The sequence below is a fragment of the Tachyglossus aculeatus genome, chromosome 1, assembly GCF_015852505.1.
Source record: "Tachyglossus aculeatus isolate mTacAcu1 chromosome 1, mTacAcu1.pri, whole genome shotgun sequence".
NCBI classification, from domain to species: Eukaryota; Metazoa; Chordata; class Mammalia; order Monotremata; family Tachyglossidae; genus Tachyglossus; species Tachyglossus aculeatus.
This window is the reverse complement of record NC_052066.1, coordinates 15357800-15384251: the sequence shown is the minus strand read 5'-3', so window position 1 is coordinate 15384251 and position 26452 is coordinate 15357800. Positions and strand designations below refer to the sequence as shown.

General features: G+C 41.7%; 1 protein-coding gene across 1 annotated transcript in view; it reads left to right on the top strand.

Moving 5' to 3' along the window:
• CNTNAP5 (contactin associated protein family member 5) overlaps window positions 1–26452 on the top strand; it is a 919822-nt gene that overhangs the window by 483890 nt on the left and 409480 nt on the right. Inside the window, 1 exon segment of the mRNA XM_038741400.1 lies at window positions 1517–1660. Within this exon segment, the coding sequence (XP_038597328.1) occupies window positions 1517–1660 (144 nt within the window).

Here is a 26452-nt window from a genome sequence, read left to right as displayed (position 1 = left end):
TAAATACCATCAGCTGGTTGATTGTTATTGAGACTGATGTTTCATCAGCATTACTGTTTTAACTGAGACTATCCTTCACGTGACATAATTAATGAACATAAACCTTGTTTCAGAAAAGGGGCAACAATCACATTTTCTTCTGTTGGAGGCTCACTGTTAGAAGTCTACTGTGCACCATAAAGGAGACTAGGCATGAGCAATAGTGGAATATTGCAGTAAGGGTAATGAGGACGGAACAGCAGAAACATCCAGGAGAAAATTGCATTTCCAGAGGATGGAGAGAATAGACTTACTTTATGAAAAGAGACGGGGAGAAAAAGAGTATAGCATTAAAGTTACAAAATATCCAAATAAAGAGACAGTGCCTAGTCAATAAAATTGGAAGGGTCATTAGAAATTAATTGTAAATGTAAATCAAAGAAAGGAACATTAGAAAAAAATTGGATGATATCTTCTCAGTGGAAAAGCTAGCATGCAGTAGGATGGGGTTCCCCAAATTTCTACTGCAGAAGCACCAGCCCTGGATAATGCCATCTTGGATTCCAGCATTTATGAACAAGAATATTACGGTGAATTACCTGATTCTGGTTTCTCTTTTTGTTGATGTCATTCCAGCGAACAAGGTGACCCACAGTAATGGCTTAGCAGATGCCATAAAAAAAAGATAGAGCGCACTTGTGTATGCATTGTAAATAATGATTGCCTAGCAAAATTCTAGAGCCCAGTAAGAATTTCCCAGGACGTACCAGTCCTCTGTGACAGTAATTCAGACATACTCCATTGGAAGGTTTTAATTAGCAGTATCCCTCTTCTGTCTTGTATTGTTTGAGTTGTTCAGTTTCTTCATAATGGTGTTTCAATAAGCACAATGCCAAGATGGGTAACTGCTAGATTAACTTTATGATTGACCCTGAGCTGACATCGATGCTATTGTGAAACAATGAATATAATTGTAATTTTCCATTTGGTTGTTTTTATTTCTTTGGAGGGATGAGGGGTTGCAAGCAGTTTTAAAGATAGAAAAATGTGGTGTAAAATAGGCCCCCAAAAGCCAGTCATTATGGTTATTTACGAGTGCTTCACTGGTATCTTTAAAATATATAATCAAGTGACAATCTATACTTATTTAAGGCTACATTTTTTGTGGCATTTATTAAGCACTTACTATGTGCAAAGCACTGTTCTAAGCACTGGGGAGGTTACAAGGTGATCAGGTTGTCCCACGGGGGGCTCACAGACTTAACCCCCATTTTACAGATGAGGTAACTGAGGCACAGAGAAGTGAAGTGACTTGCCCAAAGTCACACAGCTGACCGTTGGCGGAGCCGGGATTTGAACCCATGAACTCTGACTCCAAATCCCGTGCTCTTTCCAGTGAGCCATGCTGCTTCTCCGGAGCCACGATGTTTCTCCATGTTAGTTAAGATAATTGAAAAACTGTAGTTTCGTCTCCTCTCACTCTTCTTTCGGATTAGTAATTGAGTGTTGATTTTCTTTTTCTTTTTCTTTCCCAAAGCTCAGTTTTGGAGGGATTCCAGTTCCAGGGAAACCAGGAACCTTTCTGAAGAAAAACTTTCACGGATGCATCGAAAACCTGTACTACAATGGAGTGAATATCATTGACTTGGCAAAAAGACGCAAGCCTCAAATCTATACTGTGGTGAGTCCCGGTCACCTTTCTTCTGTCTATTTTCCTTTCTCTCTGGAGGATCAACAGCTGCTCTATCCCCAAAATAATGCTTCTTTCACAAGTCATTCATGGGTATAATTGTGTAGTTAGAAGATTTCAGAGACCCAGTCGACATCAATAGAACTATAGAGATACACAAACACATTAGCGACATTCAAAGATTTCCATTTTCTCAACTGTATTGGGTGAGTAAACAGTAGTTAGGGCTGAAAGCAGGGGTTCATTGCTGTTTTATTCTTCTTGCTATTATGTGTCAATGCATAAGGGGAACCAGGGATGCCCTTTCTATTATTAGAACTGCTATGGATTTATCTATATTTTGGTAGCAGTAAAATGAAGGCAGCTGAATCCTACCATCAGAAGAAACAGACATATTTTAAAAGATATTTTGAAAATCACAAACCGGAGTGTAGTAACGACTAGCGTTCAAAGAATTATGAACATTATTTGACGTTTTGCTAATTTCTATTTTCATCATTCATCATCATTTGGATCTGTTCCCTTAGATTTGCTTTTGCTTTTCACTCAAAACTTCACCCCAGCTTCAGCCCCACAGCATTTATGTACATATCCATAATTCATTCAATCAATCATATCTATTGAGCGCTTACTGTGTGCAGAGCACTGTGCTAAGCACTTGGGAAGTACAAGTTGGCAACATATAGAGACGGTCCCTACCCAACAGCGGGCTCACAGTCTAGAAGGGGGAGACAGAGAACAAAACAAAACATATTAACAAAATAAAATAAATAGAATGAATATGTACAAATAAAATAGAGTAATAAATGCGTACAAACACATATACATATATACAGGTGCTGTGGGGAGGGGAAGGAGGTAGGGCGAAGGGGATGGGGAGGGGGAAAGGAAAGGGGGCTCAGTCTGGGAAGGCCTCCTGGAGGAGGTGAGCTCTCAGTAGGGCTTTGAAGGGAGGAAGAGAGCTAGGTTGGTGGATGGGCAGAGGGAGGGCATTCCAGGCCCGGGGGATGACGTGGGCCAGCGGTCGATGGTGGGACAGGCGAGAATGAGGTACGGTGAGGAGAGTAGCGGCAGAGGAGCAGAGGGTGCGGGCTGGGCTGGAGAAGGAGAGAAAGGAGGTGAGGTAGGAGTGGGCGAGGGGATGGACTGCCTTGAAGCCGAGGGTGAGGAGTTTCTGCCTGATGCGCAGATTGATTGGTAGCCACTGGAGATTTTTGAGGAGGGGAGTAACATGCCCAGAGCGTTTCTGGACAAAGATGATCCAGGCAGCGGCGTGAAGTATGGATTGAAGTGGGGAGAGACAGGAGGATGGGAGATCGGAGAGGAGGCTGATACAGTATGTTAATATCTTTCTCCCCTGCTAGACTTTAAGCTCCTGGTGGGCAGGGAGGGTGTCTGCTAACTCTATTGGTAGTGTGGCTTAGTGGCAAGAAAGATCAAGAGTATGGGAGTCAGAGGTCATGGGTTCGAATCCCAACTCCGCCAATTGTCAGCTGTGTGACTTTGGGCAAGTCACTTAACTTCTCTGTGCCTCAGTTACCTCATCTGTAAAATGGGGATTAAGACTGTAAGCCCCCCTGTTGAACACCCTGGTCACCTTGTAACCTCCCCAGCGCTTAGAACAGTGCTTTGCACATAGTAAGCGCTTAATAAATGCCATCATTATTATTATTAAGACTGTGAGCCCCACATGGGACAACCTGACAACCTTGTATCTACCTCAGAGCTTAGAGCAGTGCCTGGCTGTTCTTCTAGACTTCTTCCAGTCTTCTAGACTGTGAGCCCACTGTTGGGTAGGGACCGTTTCTATATGTTGCCAACTTGTACTTCCCAAGCGCTTAGTACAGTGCTCTGCACAAAGTAAGCGCTCAATAATACGATTGAATGAATTGAATGAATGGCACATAAGTGCTTAACAAATATCATTATTATTATAATTAATGTTATTATGGTATTGTTCTTTCCCAAGTGCTAAGCACCTTGCTCTGCACACAATAACCACTCATTAAATTCATTCAATCGTATTTATTGGGCGCTTACTGTGTGCAGAGCACTGTAATAATGGTGGTACTGTACCCACTGATTGATCCACTGGGGTGAAAGTGAATGTCAGGTTCCCAGATAGTCCACTGCTTAGAGCTGGAAAGAAGTATTGTGAGTTTTTTTCTGAGGAGAGCACTAGATTGCAAGCTCTTCAAGGGCAGGGATCATGTCTGCTTACTCTGTGGTACTTCTCCAAGTGCTTAGTACATTGTTCTGCACACAATCATCACTCAATAAATTCTGTTAATTGATCACTTCAGCAATTAAAAAACTAAAACCGGACATTCAACTTTGAAGGATAGCTTTAGTCTTTGGATATTTGAGTTATCTTTTCTCTGACTTATTTGCACAGAAACTGGAGTTCCCCATTGGTTGCAAAATACAGTTTTTCTCTCTCCTTGGGTGGATGTGTTCTGTGACTGTTTTTTTTTTGCAATTTTCACTGATGGATATTCTTTACCATGATATGCATCTTTTACTTGTACATATCTATTCTATTTATTTTATTTTGTTAGTATGCTTGGTTTAGTTCTCTGTCTCCCCCTTTTAGACTGTGAGCACACTGCTGGGTAGGGACTGTCTCTATATGTTGCCAATTTGTACTTCCCAAGCGCTTAGTACAGTGCTCTGCACATAGTAAGCACTCAATAAATACGATTGATGATGATGATGATAGTCCTCTAAATTGACACTTGCAGTTCACCTTCCTTTTCTCCTTGCTTTTACCCTGTACCTTGGGATGCTTCCAGATTCTTGAGCTAAGCAGAGTCTGTCTAGATCAATATTTGCACCTCTAAAGATGATTGTCTTATGAAATTGTTGATGGGTGTTGATGTTGGTGGCATTCTAAACCGTCATTACACTGTAATTAGGAGACCGTGACCTGCACAGTGTCTCATTGCGTTCTCTTGAGGAATAGCTAGCCACATTTAGAAACACACAAACACACACACACAAACTCTCTCTCTCTCTCTCACTGGCAAGTTAGGTCCCAGTTACAGTCATATTTCATTTACTGGAATGCATGTTGAATCAATCAATCAATCAATTTTATCATGGTCAAGTGGGTAGAGCACGGGCCTGGCGGTCTGAAGGACTCGGGCTCTAATTCTGACTCTGCCACATGTCTGCTATGTGACCCTGGGCAAGTCATTTAACTTCTCTGTTCTTCAATTACCTCATCTGTAAAATGGGGATTAAGACTGCGAGCCCCATGTGGAACGGGTGCTGTGTCCATTGTAATTTATCGTACCCACCCTAGTGCTTAATACAGTGCCTGGAACATACTAAGCACTTAACAAACCTTAACTAATACAATTTTTGCTGAATTGCACTTTACAAGCGCTTAGAGCAGGGCTCTGCACACAGGAAGTGCTCAACAAATATGATTGAATGAATGAATGAACAAATACCACAATTTTTACTATGATTATTATCATTATTATTTGTTGAGTGCTTACTCAACTGCCTAAGTGCTTGGGAGTGTACAATATAACAGAGCTGGTAGACGTATTTCCTGTCCACAACAAGCTTACAGTCTAGAAGAAATGCATCACTTAGGCATGTATGCAAATCAATCAATCAGTCGTATTTATTGAGCGCTTACTGTGGGCAGAGCACTGTACTAAGCGCTAGGGAAGTGCAAGTTGGCAACATATAGAGACAGTCCCCACCCAACAGTGGGTTCACAGTCTAGAAGTGGCATATATGCGTCTCTATGTATTTTTTGTTCCTTCATTTTGAGGAAAGCAGACGGTTGTCTGTGCATTCGTAGCATTAGGAAGCTAGTACGACAACCTGAAGTGTGGGTTTTTTTTATATACTAATTTTAAGTGTGGTCTATTGTCCTTTAGTTTTCAGATGGAAAGTGTGCTTGTAAGGACTTCATTAATATTTTTGCCAATGGGCTTCCATTGTGACCTGATTTGAAATGCCTTGGGGATATCGGTTATGAACTAATAACCCGATAGGTTCTTTGAAGGTTTCTAAAAACAAGCTGGATTCTTACCTAAATGGCATGGTTTAGTATTGCACAAAGTGGACGCTCAATAAATACTGATATTACAATTTCAGAGGCAGTCCTTCCTGAAGGTCACACCTAACAGGAGAATTAAATAACACTTTATGAGGTACATGGTAGTTTTATGGCTAGCTACTCTACGATTCCCATGACAAATGAAAGGCTTCTGAAAAACCGTTGTTGTTTGGCTTCATTTCATTAAAACATTGGTTTACAATTTGCACCTTGTCAACTCCTCCTGCGATTGGTTTCCCAACCTGGGTCTGATTGGTGGGAAAATCTGCAAGTTGAATTCCCTCTTTCCAAGGAAGCAATCCCCACTCCAGTCCACCAGTCACATGTTCTTTCCATGGGAAAAGCAAAAACTTTGGGAAAAAGAGATATCAGAAACAACAGCAAGAGGGGTTGGGAAATGAGCCATAATTGTGAGTTAATGGACTTCAGAAAGGGAATAATTGCTTTATAATAATAATAATAACAATAATAATGTCATTTATTAAGTGCTTACTATGTGCAAAGCACTGTTCTAAGCACTGGGAGGTTACAAGGTGATCAGGTTGTCCCACTGGGGGCTCACATTCTTGATCCCCATTTTACAGATGAGGTAACTAAGGCACAGAGAAGTTAAGTGACTTGCCCAAAGTCACACAGCTGACAATTGGCGGAGGAGCAGGGATTTGAACCCGTGACCTTTGATTCCAAAGCCCATGCTCTTTCCATTGAGCCACACTGCTTCTTTATGAAGCCACCTTCAAAATGATCAATCTTTGGAAAATTTTCAAGCACAAGGATGGTTGACCATCACGTTGGCTTAGCTTCATGATACCCACACCTGTTATTTGACAATATAAGAGTTGCTCTACTTGATGTCTTTCCATGATTTGGAAAATTCATCTCGCCCCTTTATTTCTCTGTTTCTTTCTTTCATTTGAGATGGTTTTTCATTGGCTTTTCCCAAAACTAACCTTCTTGTTCGATTTATTTTGAAGTGGGAAGTCATCTGTGAGGGTTGGTTGTAAAACCTGAGCCTATTTTGTCTACAACATGATCCTCAAGTTGGTGGAAGTAGACTTAGTGTTCGAAAACATGTCTGTGGCATGAGCCAAAGTGTGATGCACCTACATTTCTAAACTCTGTGTCAGCTTTACTGTGCAAAGCAGCCTTGGTGTTTCTTTTCAGTTTTTCAGCTTCACACTATTTAATAGAGTTAAATAACAATGAGGGGTAAGTGTGGTGAGTAGAACAAAAATGTAGAAATTGTATCAAAAAAGGTCAGTCATGTGGGTGGTATCTTCAAACTCTCTACCCACAGTCTATTAATTATCCTCGAATCAATAGTAATTATAACATAAATTATATGTAAAATGAAATTCTTCAAGAGCATGACCTTGTGATATAGGCAGTCTCATTTTACTCTCTACTCCAGTAAATCTTATTTATTTTTTATTTATGTAAAAATATTTATTCATTCAATCGTATTTATTGAGTGCTTACTGTGTGCAGAGCACTGTACTAAGCGCTTGGGAGTACAAGTTGGCAACATATATTTAGTGCTTACTGTGTGCAGAGCACTACACTAAGCACTTTTGGGAGTACAATATAAAAGAGTTGGTAGCTATGTTCATTCATTCATTCAATCGTATTTATTGAGCTCTTACTGTGTGCAGAGCACTGTACTAAGCACTTGGGCACTGTACTAAGTGCTTGGATATGTTCCCTTCTCACAGGAAGCTTGCAGTCTAGAGAGAGAGACAGACATTAAAATACAATATGGACATGTACATAACTATTGTGAGGCTAAAAATGCGGTGAAAATCAAGTGCTTGAAATATACAAATCCAAATGCAAGAGTGACAGAAGGAGTGGGAGAAGAGCAAATAAGGGACTTGTCAGGCCATCTTGGAAGAGTTGTGATTGTAGTTGGAGGGTGGTTCAGTGGTAAAAATTTTGGCTGCAGATCTGGGATGTCACCAGTTCGAGTCCCCACTTCCCTTTAAGCGCTTAGTACAGTGCTGTGCACACAGTAAGTGCTCAATAAATACGATTAAATGAATAATAAGGCTTTGAAGGTGGGGAGAGTGATAGTCAGATATGAAGAGGGAAGGAGTTCCAGGCCAGAGGCAGGATAATTATAATTATTATTACGGTATTGTTAAGTGCTTACTATGTGTCAAGGACTGTTCTAAGCCCTGGGGTAGATACAGGGTAATCAGATTGCCCCATGTGGGGCTCACAGTTTTAATCCCCATTTTACAGATGAGGCCACTGAGGCACAGAGAAGTTAAGCAGCTTGCCTAAGGTCACACAGCAGACAAGTGGCGGGGTTAGAATCCACAAATCTGAGACCCAGAGAAGTTAAGCGATTTGCCCAAGATCACACAGCATTATAGGGAAGCAGCGTGGCTCAGTGGAAAGAGCATGGGCTTGGGAGTCAGAGGTCTGAGTTCAAATCCCGGCTCCGCTGCTTGTCAGCTGTGTGACTTTGGGCAAGTCACTTAACTTCTTTGTGCCTCAGTTACCTCATGTAAAATGGGGATTAAGATTGTGAGCCCCACCCTGATCACCTTGTATCCTCTGCAGCGCTTAGAACAGTGCTTTGCACATAGTAAGTGCTTAACAAATACCAAAATTGATTAATTAATTAATTAGTGGTGGTAGCAGGACTAGAACTCAGGTTTATTGACTCTTAGTTACATGCTCTTTCCAACAGTCCCTTCACCCTGGAAGGAAACTCATCCCCTAGAAAATTAAATAAAAAAATTAATGGTTTCCCCAATTGCTTTAGCCATCCTTGGATGATGATAATAATAATAATAATAATAATAATAATAATAATAATAATAATAATGATAACAACAATAATGGCATTTGTTAAGCGCTTACTATGTGCAAAGCACTGTTCTAAGCTCTGGGGGATACAAGGTGATCAGGTTGTTCCGCGCGGGGCTCACAGTCATCATCCCCATTTTACAGATGAGGTAACTGAGGCTCTGAGAAGTTAAGTGACTTGCCCAAGGACACACAGCAGACATGTGGCGGAGCCGGAATTCGAATCCACAACCTCTGACTCCAAAGCCCGTGCACTTTCCACTGAGTGTGGTCCTTCTGTACTGAGCCTTAAACTTACAGAGATGATATCACTCCGAGTGACTTCATAAGACACGTAGCAGAGCCTGGTATTATCATCAAACCAAATCCATCCAATGCACATGTGCTGCAGCCAATATTGGCATCTTATGAATTCAAGTTTGACTTGTGTTCCTTATTTGCTCTAAGGCTACTTCCATCATACCCACACTAGATATTTTTATCCGTGTCTAGATTTATCTCAGATTCCTATGGCAACATTTAAGAGTGAGGTGTCACACTGCTGTTGAATGTGGTTCTACTGTAACCCTTATTCAAAATGCAGAGTTCACAAGTAGAGATGGGAAAAGAAGCCTTCAAACTCATCCAAAAGATGTTGTGGCCCTCTGTCCCCCTTGGGGCCACTTTAACCATTTTACTTATTATCATTATGATCAACAATAATAATAATTATGGTATTTGTTAAGCACTTACTCTGTGCCACGAACTGTCCTAAGAGCTGGGGTAGATAACAAGCTATTCAGGTTGGACACGGTCCCTGTCCCTCCTAGGGCTCACAGTCTTAATCCTCACTTTACAGACGAGGGAACTGAGACCCAGAGAAGTAAAGTGACTGGCCCAAGGTCACACAGCAGACGAGTGGAAGAGCTGGGATTAGAACCCAGGTCCTTCTGAATCCCAGGCCCGTGCTCTATCCACTAGGCCACTTCATATCAGTCACTCAAAATCCATTTAGGGCTAACACTCTCGAATGAGACAACCCAAGAAGAGTGTAACTCTGCTTCAGGAAAATCTTCAGTTTTAACCTTCAAAAATAAGGAAAAGGAATTATTTAGCTTTAACTTCACCCCCACCCCCGCCTTATTGAAGGCCAAAATCATAAACTGTACCAAGTGGCCTTTCTTTTGCAGTGGCCACTTGGTACACTTTATGGTTTTAGCCTTCACTAAAGCCAAAGGGTTTGAGGGAATCATTGCTTTCCTGGAGCGCATCGCGTTAATGAAGATTTCAGCCGGGGCCTTTATGCTTAGTAGGAACTGGAGGCCTCTGCTTTTATCCATTGACCTAATATCGATTTCATCTGTCAGAATTTGTTAGTCCCAAGAGGACAAAGATTGTGCCTTTGCCTTCTGCTGGTCCCTCCCCTAAATTAGTGCAGTGCTCCACACCCAGAGCTCAATAAACACCACTAATTAACTGATACAATCGCTTTAAGCACTTAACAAATACAATTATTATCGTTATTTATTTTGTCTCTCAACTTGCTGCTTTTGTACCTTTTATCCCCAAAGGAATTTGTTATTCAAAGACAAAATCTCCCAACAGAACCTTTTTCTGTTTAATCATACGAAGTTTTATCCAGCAAAACAGGCAGCGTGAAAGAGCCAGGGCTTGGGAGTTTGAATCCCGGCTCTGCCACTTGTCAGCTGTGTGACTCTGGGCAAGTCACTTCTCTTCTCTGGGCCTCAGTTCCCTCATCCGTAAAATGAGAATTAAGACTGTGAGCCCCACATGGGACAACGTGATTACCTTGTATCTATCCCAGCGCTTAGAACAGTGGTTGGCACGCAGTAAGTGCTTAACAAATACCAAATTATTTTAAAAACGGTGTCTATATTGTCCTATGTCCCCTCAAGAGCAGCTTTTATTTGAGCTAGATACGGACGAATGAAAGAGTTGAGAGGAAATGACTTCCCAGTTTTTTCCTAGTGTTTTTATTTTGGGGCACAATTATTCTGGGATCTCAGGAAATGCAGGACAGTGTGGTGTGATGTGCTTGTGAAACGCAAGGTATAGCACAGTTCCAGAGCAAGCAAGCCTCTGTGAAGGCAGAATCCAGCAGGAATTCTTGTTATAATTTGCCTTTCTTCTCCGGTGGGACTTTTACCAAATTCTGCTGAGGTTTAACAGCTGTTCTGTAGAGATAATTCAATACAGCCTTTATGGTTCTATTTGACTACAAGATGATCCTACACATTCTGAAATGCAGTAAAGCTAATGGCTTAAAGTAGACATAAAGATGCTTGCCTATTTCTTCTCAAATCCTGCAGCCCATCCTGATATAGCGCATCATAATAAACAATCAGAAAACAAATGGCCCTTTTAAGGGTGTGTGCAGCACATGTAATGTATATGACTACATAGATTATACTATGTATTACTATTTTCAAAAATGTAGGACTCCCTGTTGAGTGAAAGAGTCCATTCCCGATTCAAAAGTGATTGATTTCACTTCATTAGAATGGCCTGCAGACCAATTATTGAATGGCCTCTATCGTTCTGAGGTTCATTAATAATAATAATAACAATAATGATGGCATTTATTAAGCACTTATTATGTGCAAAGCACTGTTCTAAGCACTAGGGAAGTTACAAGGTGATCAGGTTGTCCCACAGGGAGCTCACAGTTTTAATCCCCATTTTACAGATGAGGTAACTGAGGCCCAGAGAAGTGAAGTGACTTGCCCAAAGTCACACAGCTGACAAGTGGTGCAGCCGGGATTTGAAGCCATGATCTCTGACTCCAAAGCCTGGACTCTTTCCACTGAGCCACACTGCTTCTCATTAGAACCCCTGTTTCAGGGTAAGCGATTCATTCATCATTCATTCAATCGTATTTATTGAGCACTTATTGTGTGCAGAGCACTGTACTAAGCGCTTGGGAAGTACAAGTTGGCAACATATAGAGACAGTCCCTACCCAACAGCGGGCTCACATTTGAGTGAATGACTGTCAGGAAGCAATGTTGCCTTGTGGAAAGAGCATGGGTCTGAAGTCAGAGGACCTGGGTTCTAATCCTAGCTCTGCCAGTTTGCTTGCTGTGTGACCTTGAGCAAGTCACTTAACTTATCTGGGCCTCAGTTTCCTCAACTGCAAAAAGGGGATTCAATATCTGTTCTCCCTCCTACTTAGACTGTGAGCCCCATGTGGGAGAGTGACGGTGTTCGATCTATTTAACGCGTACCTACCCTAGCACTTAGAACAGTGTTTGACGCATAGTAGACACTTAACAAATACCATGAAAAAGGGTGGAAATGAGAAAGGCAAGGGGGAGTTTCAGTCTGTGGAGGCCTCAGCAACTGGAAAGCCAAATCAAATTTGTATGGCGTATCTTAAGGCCTCATCTTATGCTCTAACCTACTTCTTGAAGCCAGACAAGATTTGCTCCTATTTTTTCAACTGTTTTTTTTTTTAATAGGAATATTCTATATTATTATTTATTATTATGGGCAGTTGCTAAGCGCATACTATGTATCAAGCACAAAATGTGTTTTTTTACCTTTTTAACTGCCTCTCCACATGTTGGGCTATATACAGGTTAATCAGGATGGACACAGTCCCTGTCCCACGTGGGGCTCACATCTAAGTAGTAGGAAAAGCAGGGATTACAGTTCCATTTTACAAAGAGGAAACTGAGGCACAAAGAAGTTAAGTGATTCGCCCAAGATCAGGTATGGACCCAGGATTAGAGCAATGGCCCTCTTACTCCTAGGCCAAGCATCCAACGTGTACTTCCCAAGTGCTTAGTACAATGCTCTGCACACATTAAGCGCTCAATAAATACGATTGAATGAATGAATGTATTCTTTCTAGTAGGTCACACTGCTTCTCTGCTTTATAAGCAGTTTTCTATGCTCCAGTGATATCAGTAAAAAAGGGAATTTGATGGAGGGTTTGGGATCAGAATTTAACAGACTGGAAACTGATTCCACATAGCTTTGGGTTAGTCAACCCCGTATCTAAATACTCTTCAATCGAATGCATTTCTGTTCAAGTATATTAACTGCCTCCATTCCAGAATTCAGGAAGAACTAATCTAACTAAAATAATGCAACAGATGTACTTATTCTCCCAAAGAAGTGCCAGGAGATAATGTTTTAAAATAATTTGATTGATTATAATTGCTAATGATGAATTTTATTCATGACCAATAGTAACCAAGTTTTGTGCTTTTTTTCCCCTCTATTTTTGATGAGTGAAACTGAATATGTACTGCTACTCTATATGGTAGAGATTCACAATGCAGGTTATGGAAGCACAAAAATCTGAAAAATATCATTTCCTTCTTTACAGCCTGTGACCCAAAAGCTTCTGAAGATTAGTTAGAAAAAAATCCTCTTTTTCCCGAGAGGCCCATAATCCTTTGATCCTGTCCCAGGGATAACACTTGGCTCATTCTTTAATATGTAATATTTTCCAACAAAAGGATACTCTCTCTTCAAAAAAGAAATATATATATTTCATATATATCTGAGTCTTATTGTAATAATATATATAATATATATTATGTATATATATATATAAAAAAACCCTTCTTCCATTTCAGTGGGATTAATCTTTGCTGTTTTATTCACCATCTAGTCTCATCCCTAAAATGAAAGAATCTACTCTCACATAATCCAGTCATACACCAGTAGTTTTTGTAACTTTCTAGAGATCACATTTTCAGCAATAAAATAGAAGCTGTTTTGACACCTGGAGTTGTTTTTTATTGAATGCAACAGTTTCTGCTTAATTTGAATCTGGCACAGAGGAGAAAAGTAAATCCCTGATTTTTCAAACCTAAATCTGTACTCTGTGTGTGTACCTTTGGCTATAGCCACTGACTCTAGGATATAGTCTGTGACTTCAAGGGCACCCAGTGAGGTGAGATATTAATATGGGGATTTTACAAAAAAGATTTACCATAGCCTCTATTATACCAGCTTTATTCTAGAAACCATTGTTTGCTTAATCAGAATGTCTCTTCATGGAACTAGATTTCAACTTTGTGCTTTTAACTCATCCCTTTCCCTTCGATGCCACCTATGCACTTGGGTTTGTACCCTTTAAGCCCTTGATATTACTCCCAGCCTCTCTAACACAACATTTTGGTGTATATCCAGTATTTACTTATTTATTTATTGTCTCTCTTCCCCTCTTTATAAGCTCCTTGTGGGCAGAGAATGTGTTGTCCTCTCCCAAGTGCTTAATATAGTGCTCTGTACAGAGTGAACATTCAATAAATGCCATTGATTGATTAATTGATTTGGATTTCCTTCAGTGGCTTAATTCAATCAATGGATTTACTGAACACTCACAATGTGCAAAGCACTATAGTGCTTGGGAGACTACAGTACAAAGGAGTTGGCAGATATGTTCCCTGCCCACAACGAGCTTACAGTCTAGAGGGGGAGACAGGCATTAATATAAATAAATAATTCATAATCTTTAATTTGTAGATATGCACATAAGTTCCTTGGGGTTGAGGGTAAGGTGAATATCAAGTGTCCAAAGGTCACAGATCCAATTGCATGGACGACGAAGTAGGGAGAGGGAGGTGGGGAAAAGAAGGCTTAATAGGGAAAACCCTCTTGGAGGAGATGTGACCTTAATTCAGAAATAGAATTGCACCAGAAAGTCTTCCTTTACATTATCCAGGTCATGTCTCTTTTGAGAGCAAATAAAACATTTTTAATTTTTGTTACTATTGATTTATTCCTACCCAAATTCATAGAATGAAAAAGGAATGAGGAAAAATAAAACTGTGGATCATTTTTTGCATGGCCCCTTAATAATAAGAATAATCATAATAATAGTCTCAGTGGATACACCCAGCTCTCCTGCCACATAAAGTACACTCCACACATGTAAATGAAAATGTTTATTAGTAAATATTATAAATGATTGTATGTAATTATTTATTATGAAAATGTTATTATTCACATAATAATGAAATGTATCATTTCTATTTCCTATGAGAAGGACCTGGGTTCTAATCCTAAATCTGCCACTTCCCTGCTGTGTGACCTTGGGCGGTCACTTATCTTCTCTGGGTCTCAGTTACCTCATCTGTAAAATGGGGAGTAAGACTATGTGCCCCACGTGGCACATGGACTGTGTCCCTTCTGATTAGCTTGTATCTGGCCCAGGGCTTAGTATAGTGCCTGGCACATAGTAAGTTTTAACAAATACCATAAAAAAATAATTTTCATATTTTCATTAAAATTTTCATTCCTCCATACTATAAATTCCTTGCACGTAGAGAACTTGTCTACCAGCCTTGTTATAGTATACTCTCCCAAATGCTTAGCATACAGCTCTCCACATAATAAGTGCTAAGTAAATTTGATTAATTGATTGGTTTTAATATGAATACCTTGACCAAACCTGCATGTACGATAATAAACTAAATAATAAAGTACTTAGTACAGTGCTCTGCACACAGTAAGTGCTTAATAAATGTGATTGAATGAATGAATGAATAAACTGTATTCATTGACACTCATTATGATCAGAGCACTGTACTATGCACTTGGGGGAGTAAATGTAATAGAATTTGTACAAATATTCCCTATCCACAGGATACAGTCTAGAGAATGGCCTATAACATATTTGTTAAACTCACACTATGTGCCAAACACTATAATAAATGTTGGGGTAGACACAGGGTAATCAGGTTGTACACAGTCCCTGTCCCATAAGAGGCTCACAATATAAGTAGGAGGGAGAATAGATATTCCTCAGTTTATAGGTGTTCCTCAGTTTACAGAGGACTAGAGACGTGAAGTTTTTTGTTTTGTTTTGTTTTTTCTTATGGTATTTATTAAGCTCTTATTATGTGCTGAAACTTTACTAAATGATGGGGTAGATATAAGCTAACCAGGTTGGATACAGTCCATGTCCAATATGAGGTTCATAGTCTTAATCCCCATTTTACCGATGAGGTAACAGAAGTGACTTGTCCAAGGTCACACAGCAGACAAGTAGTGAGGCCGGGATTAAAGCCCAGGTCCTCTGACTCCCATGCTCTTTCTATTAGTCCGTGATGCTTCCCTAATGAATATGCATAACCATTAATTCTGACATTACAATGAGGTTCCTTAATTCCTATCAGAGTTTTCAAAACTTTTTACTGAAAACACATAATATAATAATAATGGCATTTATTAAGTGCTTACTATGTGCAAAGAACTGTTCTAAGCACTGAGGAGGTTACAAGGTGATCAGGTTGTCCCACAGTGGGCTCACAGTCAATCCCCATTTTACAGATGAGGCATATGAGGCACAGAGAAGTGAAGTGACTTGCCCAAAGTCACACAGCTGACAATTGGCAGAGCCGGGATTTGAACCCATGATCTCTGACTCCAAAGCCCGTACTCTTTCCAGTTATGGAAGAACTGAGTGAACCCTATCAGTCTCCGCTGGTCATCATTAACACTTGTACTTCCCAAGCGCTTAGTACAGTGCTCTGCACACAGTAAGTGCTCAATAAATACGATTGATGATGATGATGATTAACACCATTTTTCAAGTTCTTCCTGTATGTAGAGAAGCAGCATGGCTCAGTGGAAAGAGCACGGGCTTTGGAGTCAGAGGTCATGGGTTCAAATCCCAGCTCTGCCAATTGTCAGCTCTGTGACTTTGGGCAAGTCACTTCACTTCTCTGGGCCTCAGTTCCCTCATCTGTAAAATGGGGATGAAGACTGTGAGCCTCCCGTGGGACAACCTGATCACCTTGTAACCTCCCCAGCACTTAGAACAGTGCTTTGCACATAGTAAGTGCTTAATAAATGCCATTATTATTATTATTTAAGCACTGTACTATACGTTTGATCAAAGAAGCCCTCAACCTACAGATCAAGAATACGATGCATTCTAACAATGTTTCAAAAGACAAAGTGAAACATTTATTGCAAGCTCTTCATATTAGCTCACTCACATCTCTATTTTACTGTAATTTCCCAAGCACTTAAAACAGTGATCTGCTCTAACTGATTGAGGACTCACCCTGCACAATACACTGTGCTAAGCACCTGGGAGAGTACAATAGAATAAGGAGACATGATCCCTTTCCTCAAAGATCTTATGCTCTAGTGGAGCTGTGTTTTGTCCTTTTTAACTGCCTCTCCTTCAAACTTGAAGAGGTCGTGGGTTCTAAAGCAGCCTGGCTTAGGGGAAAGAGCACGGGCTTAGAAGTCAGAGGACATGGGTTCTGCCACTTGTCTGCTGTGTGATCTTGGGCAAGCCACTCAACTTCTCTGTGTCTGTTACCTCATCTGTAAAATGCAGACTAAAACTGTGAGCCCCACATGAGACAACCTGATTACTTTGTATCTGCCCCACCACTTAGAACAGTGCTTGGCACATAGTAAGCACTTAACAAAAAACATTATTATTATTATTATTATTATTATTATTATTATTGTTATTATTATTATTAGACACAGGGTAATCAGGTTGTACACAGTCCCTGTCCCATAAGAGGCTCACAATATAAGTAGGAGGGAGAATAGATATTCCTCAGTTTATAGGTATTCCTCAGTTTACAGAGGCCCAGAGACACGAAGTTTTTTGTTTTGTTTTTTCTTATGGTATTTATTAAGCTCTTATTATGTGCTGAAACTTTACTAAATGCTGGGGTAGATATAAGCTAATCAGGTTGGATACAGTCCATGTAAAATCTGAGAACAAGTGAGATAGATAGGACTTTGACAAGTTGTGTAGCTTCTCCCTCTGCTTCCTGACATTATTATACTTGAACAAAATCCAAAATAAATTTCCCTACTCGTTCATTGGTTCTCTCCTCCTGCCTCTGTGTCTCTCTTCCCTCTTTCAATCAATCAATCAATTGTATTTATTGAGCATTTACTGTGTGCAGAGCACTGTACTAAGCGCTTGGGAAGTACAAGTTGACCCTCTTTCAACTTGCCTTATCTCTAGACAGATGTAAATTGTGCAAAGAACACTCCTTAATTTTTCAAAGATGTTCTATCCTAAACTTTCTAGACCGTGAGCTTGTTGTTGGGTAGGGGTTGTCTCTATCTGTTGCCGAATTGGACTTTCCAAGAGCAATAATAATAATGTTGGCATTTGTTAAGCGCTTACAATGTGCAAGGCACTGTTCTAAGCGCTTGGGGGGGATACAAAGTGATCAGGCTGTCCTACGTGGGGCTCACAGTCTTAATCCCCATTTTACAGATGAGGTAACTGAGGCTCAGAGAAGTTAAGTGACTTGCCCAAGGTCACACAGCAGACATGTGGCGGAGCCGGGATTCGAACCCATGACCTCTGACTCCAAAGCCCGTGCTCTTTCCACTGAGCCACGCTCCTTCCTAAATATGACTGAATGAATGAACCTGTAATGAAAACATCCATCAAAGAAGAATGTACTGTATTCCTATATTGGTGGTCAAATTATTCTTTGTAGAAAATCATTCGTAATGTTTAAAGGTATATTGAGAAGAAATTTTAAGAGTTGTTGCCACTTCTTTGACACTTCAGTAAGGCTACAGTGGAACTACGTGGGAGACCGTATATGCTTGTTTGGAATGCATAGAGGTCCATCCCATTTAGACAGGAAGCTCTTTGACAATCTCAACGCTAAATTTCTATAGCTACTTAAAACAATTCAGTGTTGATTAGATTTTTCCATTCATCAGATTGAATGCACACCAATGACTTAGATGTCCAAGGCTCCCCTTTCCCAAGGCAACTTCATCAAGCCATCTAATCTCTCAAAAAATAGCACATTAATTACTTGAGTTTTTTCCCTCATGTACATTAATAATTCTTTGACCACAGATAAGTGACTGTGAGCCCATTGTTGGGTAGTAATAGTAATGATGGCATTTATTAAGCGCTTACTATGTGCAAAGCACTGTTCTAAGCTCTGGGGAGATTACAAGGTGATCAGGTTGTCCCACTGGGGGCTTACAGTCTTCATCCCCATTTTACAGATGAGGTAACTGAGGCACAGAGAAGTGAAGTGACTTGTCCAAAGTCACACAGCTGACAATCTGCAGAGCTGGGATTTGAACCCATGACCTCTGACTCCAAAGCCCGTGCTCTTTCCACTGAGCCATGCTGCTTCTCTGAGCCATGCTGCTTCTGTTTTTGGGATTGTTTCTGTTTGTTGCTGAATTATACTTTCCAAGAGCTTAGTACAGTGCTCTGCACACAGTAAGTGTTCAATAAATATGACTGAGTGAATGAATGTAGCTTATAAGTAATGTAATTTTCAGAAGAGGAAGACTTACTGTTTTAAGGATTTTTTAAAGTGCATTGAAATTTTTATTTTGTGACTAAAATTGGTTTCTTATACTACAGCATTTATCAGGCAATGGTCTTTGAGTTCATTTATTCCCTCATCTTTTTAAGGCATTTGTTAAGCGCTTGCTACGTGACAGACACTGTTCTAAGCACTGGGCTAGATACAAGGAAATCAGGTTGGACGCAGTCCATAACCCATATAGGGTACACTGTCTTAATTCCTATTTTACAGATGAAGCAACTAAGACACAAAGAAGTGAAGTGACTTACCCAAGGTCACACAGCAGGCAAGGGGCAGACTAGAACCCAGATCTTCTGACTCCCAGCCCTGTGCTGTAACTTGGCCATGCTGCTTCTACATTCACTTATGTTTCAAGATAGAGAACACTGTAACATGAATTTGGGTTTCCTTAGCATAGGTATTTACTATTTACACCATATGTTTGAGTAACACTAAAGGGTATATTAAAGTCAGGCAAAAATGTGAGTTTTGGGTTTGTAGTGTTTGTGATAATCTGCAAGGCAGGACTGCATTTTAATCCACTGTGTGGCTAGAGGCAAGAGCTGATCTTGGAAAATCTGCTACTTAACACAGGCCTGGGACAAGTGAGGGTTTTAAAGCCCAGCTCTAGTCATTCAGACAGTTAATTGTATTTATTGAATTCTTCCTGCGTCTAGAGCACTGTACTAAGTGCTTGGGAGAGTACAATATAACAATACACAGACACATTCCCTGCCCACAACAATCTTACAGTTTAGAGGGGGAGGAAGACCTTAATGTAAATAAAGAAATGACAGATATAATAATAATAATAATAATGGCATTTATTAAGCGCTTACTATGTGCAAAGCACTGTTCCAAGCACTGGGATAGTTACAAGGTGATCAGGTTGTCCCACGGGGGGCTCACAGTCTTAATCCCCATTTGACAGATGAGGGAACTGAGGCACAGGGAAGTAAAGTGACTTGCCCAAAGTCACACAGCTGACAAGTGGCAGAGCTGGGGTTTGAACCCAAGACCTCTGAGCCCACTGTTGGGTAGGGACTGTCTCTATATGTTGCCGACTTGTACTTCCCAAGTGCTTAGTACAGTTCTCTGCACACAGTAAGCACTCAATAAATACGATTGATTGATTGATTGATTGATTGATTGATTGACTCCAAAGCCCAGGCTCTTTCCACTGAGCCACGCTTCTTCTCTGTACTAAGCACTTGGGAGAGTACAATATAACAATACGTAGATACATTCCCCACCCACAACAGTCTTACAGTTTAGAGGGGGAGGCAGATATTAATATAAATAAAGAAATTACAGATATGTACATGAGTACTGTGGAACTGGGAGGGGTGATAAATAAAGGGAGCAAGTCAGAGCAATGTAGAACAGAGTGGGAGAAGAGGAAACGGGTTCTTAGTCAGGGAAGGCCTCTTGGAGGAGATGTGTCTTCAGTTAGGCTTTGATGTTCGGGGAGGGTAATTGTCAGATTGAAGGTGGGAGGGCATTCCAGGCCAGAGACAGGTGTGAGTAAGGGGTAAGCGGTGATATAGGCGAGATGGAAGCACAGTGAAAAGGTTAGCATTAGAAAAGTGAAGTGTGAGGGCTGGGTTGTAGTAGGAGAGTAGTGAGGTGAAGTAGGAGGGGACAAGGGGATTGAGTGCTTTAAGGCCAATGATGAGTAGTTTTTGTTTGATGTGGAGGTGGATGGGCAACCCCTGGAGGTTCTTGGGCAGTGGGAAGACATAGACTGAACAGTTTTATAGAAAAATGATCCTGGAATCGGCGTAAAGTAGGCTCTGGGGTGGGGAGAGACAGGAGGCGGGGAGGTCAGCAAGGAGGTTGATACAATTGATTTGGCTACCAATCAACCTACGCATCAGGCAGAAACTCCTCACCCTTGGCTTCCAGGCTGTCCATCAACTCGCCCCCTCCTACCTCACCTCCCTTCTTTCCCTCTACAGCCCAGCCCACACCCTCTACTCCTCTGCCACTAATCTCCTCACCGTGCCTCGTTCTCGCCTGTCCCACCATCGACCCCTGGCCCACGTCCTCCCCCTGGCCTGGAATGCCCTCCATCCCCCCATCCGCCAAGCTAGCTCTCTTCCTCCCTTCAAGGCCCTACTGAGAGCTCACCTCCTCCAGGAGGCCTTCCCACACTGAGCCCCCTCCTTCCTCTCCCCCTCCTCACCTCTCCACCTCCCCCGCCTTACCTCCTTCCCTCCCCCACAGCACCTGTATATATGTATATATGTTTGTATGTATTTATTACTCTATTTATTTTACTTGTACATATCTATTCTATTTTATTTTAATATGTTTTGTTTTGTTCTCTGTCTCGCCCTTCTAAACTGTGAGCCCACTGTTGGGTAGGGACCATCTCCATGTGTTACCAACTTGTACTTCCCAAGCACTTAGTACAGTACTCTGCACACAGTAAGCGCTCAGTAAATATGATTGTTTGATTGATTGATTACAATAATCTAGGTGGGATATGATAAGTGTTTGGATTATCGTTGTAGAAATTTGGATGGAGAGGAAAGGGTGGATTTTAGTGATGTTGTGAAGGTGGAACAGACAGAATTTAGTGATGGATTGAATAGTTGGGTTGATTGAGAGAGAAGGAGTCAAGGCTAATTCCAAGGTCACTGTTGACCAATGAAGTGGTTCCGTTTTTTAATTGGTCTCCACCAGTGATCAAACCTGGGATTTGGTGGTTCCTGGGACACTCTGACAGACAACCCATAAACCTCAGCCCAGAAACAGCACCTTGAAGGTAGGCGGGGGAATCCCCTTTTGTCTAATTATGGGAAGCAGCGCGGCATAGGGGATAGAACAGAATAGATAGAGCCAGAAGGTCATGGGTTCTAATCCCAGCTCCGCCACATGTCTGCTGTGTGGCCCTGGGCAAGTCACTTCAGAGACTGTTACCTCATCTGTACAATGGGGATTAAGACTGTGAGCTCCATCCAGGACAGAGACTGTGTCCAACCCGATTTGCTTGTATCCACCCCAGCTATTAGTTTAGTGCCTGGCACATAGGAACAACTTAACAAATACCATCATCATCGTTATTATTTTTATTATTACCATTTTATTATTATCTGGAGGCCACAAAATTCTGTTCTCAGATGGTCTGCCTACTTGACATTTAGTTTCATGTCTGCCTCCATGGCAAGATAGAGCACAAGCTTTTTGAGGTCAATAATAATAATATTATAATAATGATGGCATTTATTAAGCACTTACTATGTGCAAAGGACTGTTCTAAGCACTGGGGAGGTTACAAGGTGATGAGGTTGTCCCATGGGAGGCTCACAGTCTTAATCCCCATTTTACAGATGAGGGAACTGAGGCCCAGAGAAGTTAAATGACGTGCACAAAGTGACATAGCTGACAAGTGGTGGAGCAGGGATTTGAACCCACAACCTCTGACTCCAATGCCCGGGCTCTTTCCACTGAGCCACGCTGCTTCCCATTCCCAGGAAGTCAAGAATCCTGTCTACTAACTCTTCTTTAGTCTTTCAAGCACTTAGTGTGGTTCTTTGCACACAGTAGACTGTAAACTCCTTGAGGGCAGGGAACATGTCTATTAGCACTATTGCACTCTATGGAGACCTTAGTTCAGTGTTCTTCACTACATATGCACTCAGTAAATCATATTGATTGATTGTGGAGGGAGAGGAAAATACTTTCCCCTCAAATTAGGAGATTCAGAAAATGTCTTGAAATTTTCTCAATCAATCAATCAATTTTCCCTTCTCAATCAATCTGTTGTATTTATTATCTGCTGTATGAAGAACACTGTTCTAAGTGTTTGGGAAAGTGCAGAAGCAGCATGGCTCAGTGGAAAGAGCCAGGGCTTTGGGGTCAGAGGTCATGGGTTAATCCTGGCTCTGCCACTTGTCAGCTGTGTGACTTTGGGCTAGTCACTTAACTTCTCTGGGCCTCAGTTCCCTCATCTGTAAAATGGGGATGAAGACTGTCAGCCCCCCGTGGGACAACCTGATCACCTTGTAACCTTCCCAGCGCTTAGAACAGTGCTTTGCACATAGTAAGCACTTAATAAATGCCATTATTATTACAGTAGAATTAGTAGGCATGGTTCCTACCCTCAAGGAGTTAACAATCTAGTGAGGGAAACAGACCCTAAATTAAATAACAGGGATTTAAATATCTGATTCTGTCATGCATTCATTCAATCACTCAATTGTATTTATTGAGCACTGTGTGCATAGCACTGTACTAAATGCTTGGGAAGTACAAGTTGGCAACATATAGAGATGGTCCCTACCCAACAGTGGGCTCACAGTCTAGAAGGGGGTGAGAGGGAACAAAACCAAACATATTAACAAAATAAATGTCATACTCAGCTGGGCACTTTTCAATTAATCAGTGGTACTAATTGATTGGTTACCGTGTATAGAGTACCAGGCTAAGCTATTGGGAGAGCATAATAAATAGAGAAGATCCCTGCCCACAAAGTACTCACAATCTAGAGCGGAAAGCAGTTATTAAAATAAATTACAAATAGGGGAAATGGGAAACTATATGGATATATACTTAAGTGCAGTGGGGAGATGGGGGAGGGCAAATAAAAGTACTGAAAGGATTCAAACCCAAGTGCAGAGGTGATGCAGCAAGTAGAGAGGTTGTTGGGAGAAGTAAGCGATAAGTCAAGGAAGAAAGAGATTCATTCATTCAATCGTATTTATTGAGTGCTTACTGTGTGTAGAGCACTGTATTAAGCGCTTGGGAAGTACAAATCGGCAACTTACAGAGATGGTTCGTACCCAACAATGGCTTTGAATGTTTGGATGACAAAGGAGGCAGATCCAGGTTGGAGAGAGAACATGGGCATGGGGTTGGCAGTTGAGATCTATATAACAGTGAGTAGGTACCTTAATGTTAGAGTGAATTTTTCAGGTTGGCTTGTAGTTTATTTATTGTTATATTGTACTCTCCCAAGTGTTTGGAAACAGCGTGGCTCAGTGGAAAGAGCCCAGGCTTTGGAGTCAGAGTTCATGGGTTCAAATCCCGGCTCTGGCAATTGTCAGCTGTGTGACTTTGGGTAAGTCACTTCACTTCTCTGTGCCTGTTACCTCCTCTGTAAAATGGGGATTAAGATTGTGAGCCCCCCGTGGGACAACCTGATCACCTTGTAACCTCCCCAGCGCTTAGAACAGAGCTTTGCACATAGTAAGCGCTTAATAAATGCCATTATTATTATTATTTAGTACAGTGCTTTGCACACAGTAAGCACTCAGTAAATACGAATGAATAGTACATCACTGAGGTAAGGTAGGAAGAGGAGAGACATGTCGAAGACTGAGCTCCTTGTCTTCCCTCCCAAACCTTGTCCTCTCCCTGACTTTCCCATCTCTGTTGACGGCACTACCATCCTTCCCGTCTCACAAGCCCACAACCTTGGTGTCATCCTCGACTCCGCTCTCTCATTCACCCCTCACATCCAAGCCGTCACCAAAACCTGCCGGTCTCAGCTCCGCAACATTGCCAAGATCCGCCCTTTCCTCTCCATCCAAACCGCTACCCTGCTAATTCAAGCTCTCATCCTATCCCGTCTGGACTACTGCACTAGCCTTCTCTCTGATCTCCCATCCTCGTGTCTCTCCCCACTTCAATCCATACTTCATGCTGCTGCCCGGATTATCTTTGTCCAGAAACGCTCTGGGCATATCACTCCCCTCCTCAAAAATCTCCAGTGGCTACCGATCAATCTGCGCATCAGGCAGAAACTCCTCACCCTGGGCTTCAAGGCTGTCCATCCATCCCCTCGCCCCCTCCTACCTCACCTCCCTTCTCTCCTTCTCCAGCCCAGCCCGCACCCTCCGCTCCTCCACCACTAATCTCCTCACTGTACCTCGCTCTCGCCTGTCCCGCCATTGACCCCCGGCCCACGTCATCCCCCGGGCCTGGAATGCCCTCCCTCTGCCCATCCGCCAAGCTAGCTCTCTTCCTCCCTTCAAGGCCCTGCTGAGAGCTCACCTCCTCCAGGAGGCCTTCCCAGACTGAGCCCCTTCTTTCCTCTCCCCCTCGTCCCCCTCTCCATCCCCCCATCTTACCTCCTTCCCTTCCCCACAGCACCTGTATATATGTATATATGGTTGTACATATTTATTACTCTATTTATTTATTTATTTATTTATTTTACTTGTACATTTCTATCCCACTTATTTTATTTTGTTGGTATGTTTGGTTCTGTTCTCTGTCTCCCCCTTTTAGACTGTGAGCCCACTGTTGGGTAGGGACTGTCTCTATGTGATGCCAATTTGTACTTCCCAAGCACTTAGTACAGTGCTCTGCACATAGTAAGCGCTCAATAAATACAATTGATTGATTGATTGATTGAGAGCTTAAAACCTGGTGTTGTGGGGAGTTTCTGTTTGATGCAGTGGTCGATGGGCAACCACTAGAGGTTTATGAGGAATGGAAAAGTGGACTGAATTTTTTTGGGTTTTTTTTTTTTATAGAAAAATGATCTGGGCAGCAGAGTGAAATATGGACTGGAGAAGGGAGATATAGGAGGCAGGGAGGTCAGAGAGGAGGCTGATGAGGTAGGGAAGGATGGGATAAATCCCCAGATCAACAGCTTGGAGTAGTGGATAGAGCACAAGCCTGGGCATCAGAAGGTCACGGGTTCTAATCCCGACTTCCCCACTTGTCTGCTGTGTGGCCTTCGGCAAGTCACTTCACTTCTTTGGGCCTCAGTTACCTCTTCTGTAAAATGGAGATTGAGACGGTGAGCCTCTCCCTCTCCCCCTCCCCCCTGCCCTACCTCCTTCCCCTCCCCACAGCACCTGTATATATGTTTATACAGATTTATTACTCTATTTATTTTACTTGTACATATTTACTATTCTATTTATTCTGTTAATGATGTGCATCTAGCTTTACTTCTGTTTATTCTGATGACTTGACACCTGTCCACGTGTTTTTTTTTTGTTGTCTGTCTCCCCCTTCTAGACTGTGAGCCCGTTGTTGGGTAGGGACTGTCTCTATATGTTGCCAACTTGTACGTCCCAAGTGCTTAGTACAGTGCTGTGCACACAGTAAGTGCTCAATAAATAGGATTGAATGATTGAATGAATGAATGAACATGGGACAGGGGCTATGTCCAAACCGATTTGCTTGTACCCACCCCAGCGCTTAGTACAGTGCCTGGCACATAGTAAGTGCTTAATAAATACCATAATTATTATTATTATTATCAACATGAGAACAGCTAGGATGGAGAAGAACGGGTTGATTCTAGAAACGTCATGAAGGTAGAATCAAAGGGATTTGATGATAGACTGAAAATGCGCGTTGAATGGGAGATGATTGGAGAATAATGTGTGGATTTCAGACTTGTGAGACAGGGAGGATAGTGGTACTGTCTATAGTGATGGGAAAGACAGTGGGAGGACCAGGTTTGGGCGGGAAGCTGAGATCTATTTTGAGTTGGCAGGACATCCAAGCAAAGATGTCCTGAAAGCAGAAGAAGGAGATGTGAGATTGCAGAGGAGAGGTCAGGGCTGGAGAAGTAGATCTGGGAATCATCTGAGTAGAAAGTTGAAGTCAAGGAAAGGAATGAGTTCTAAACACA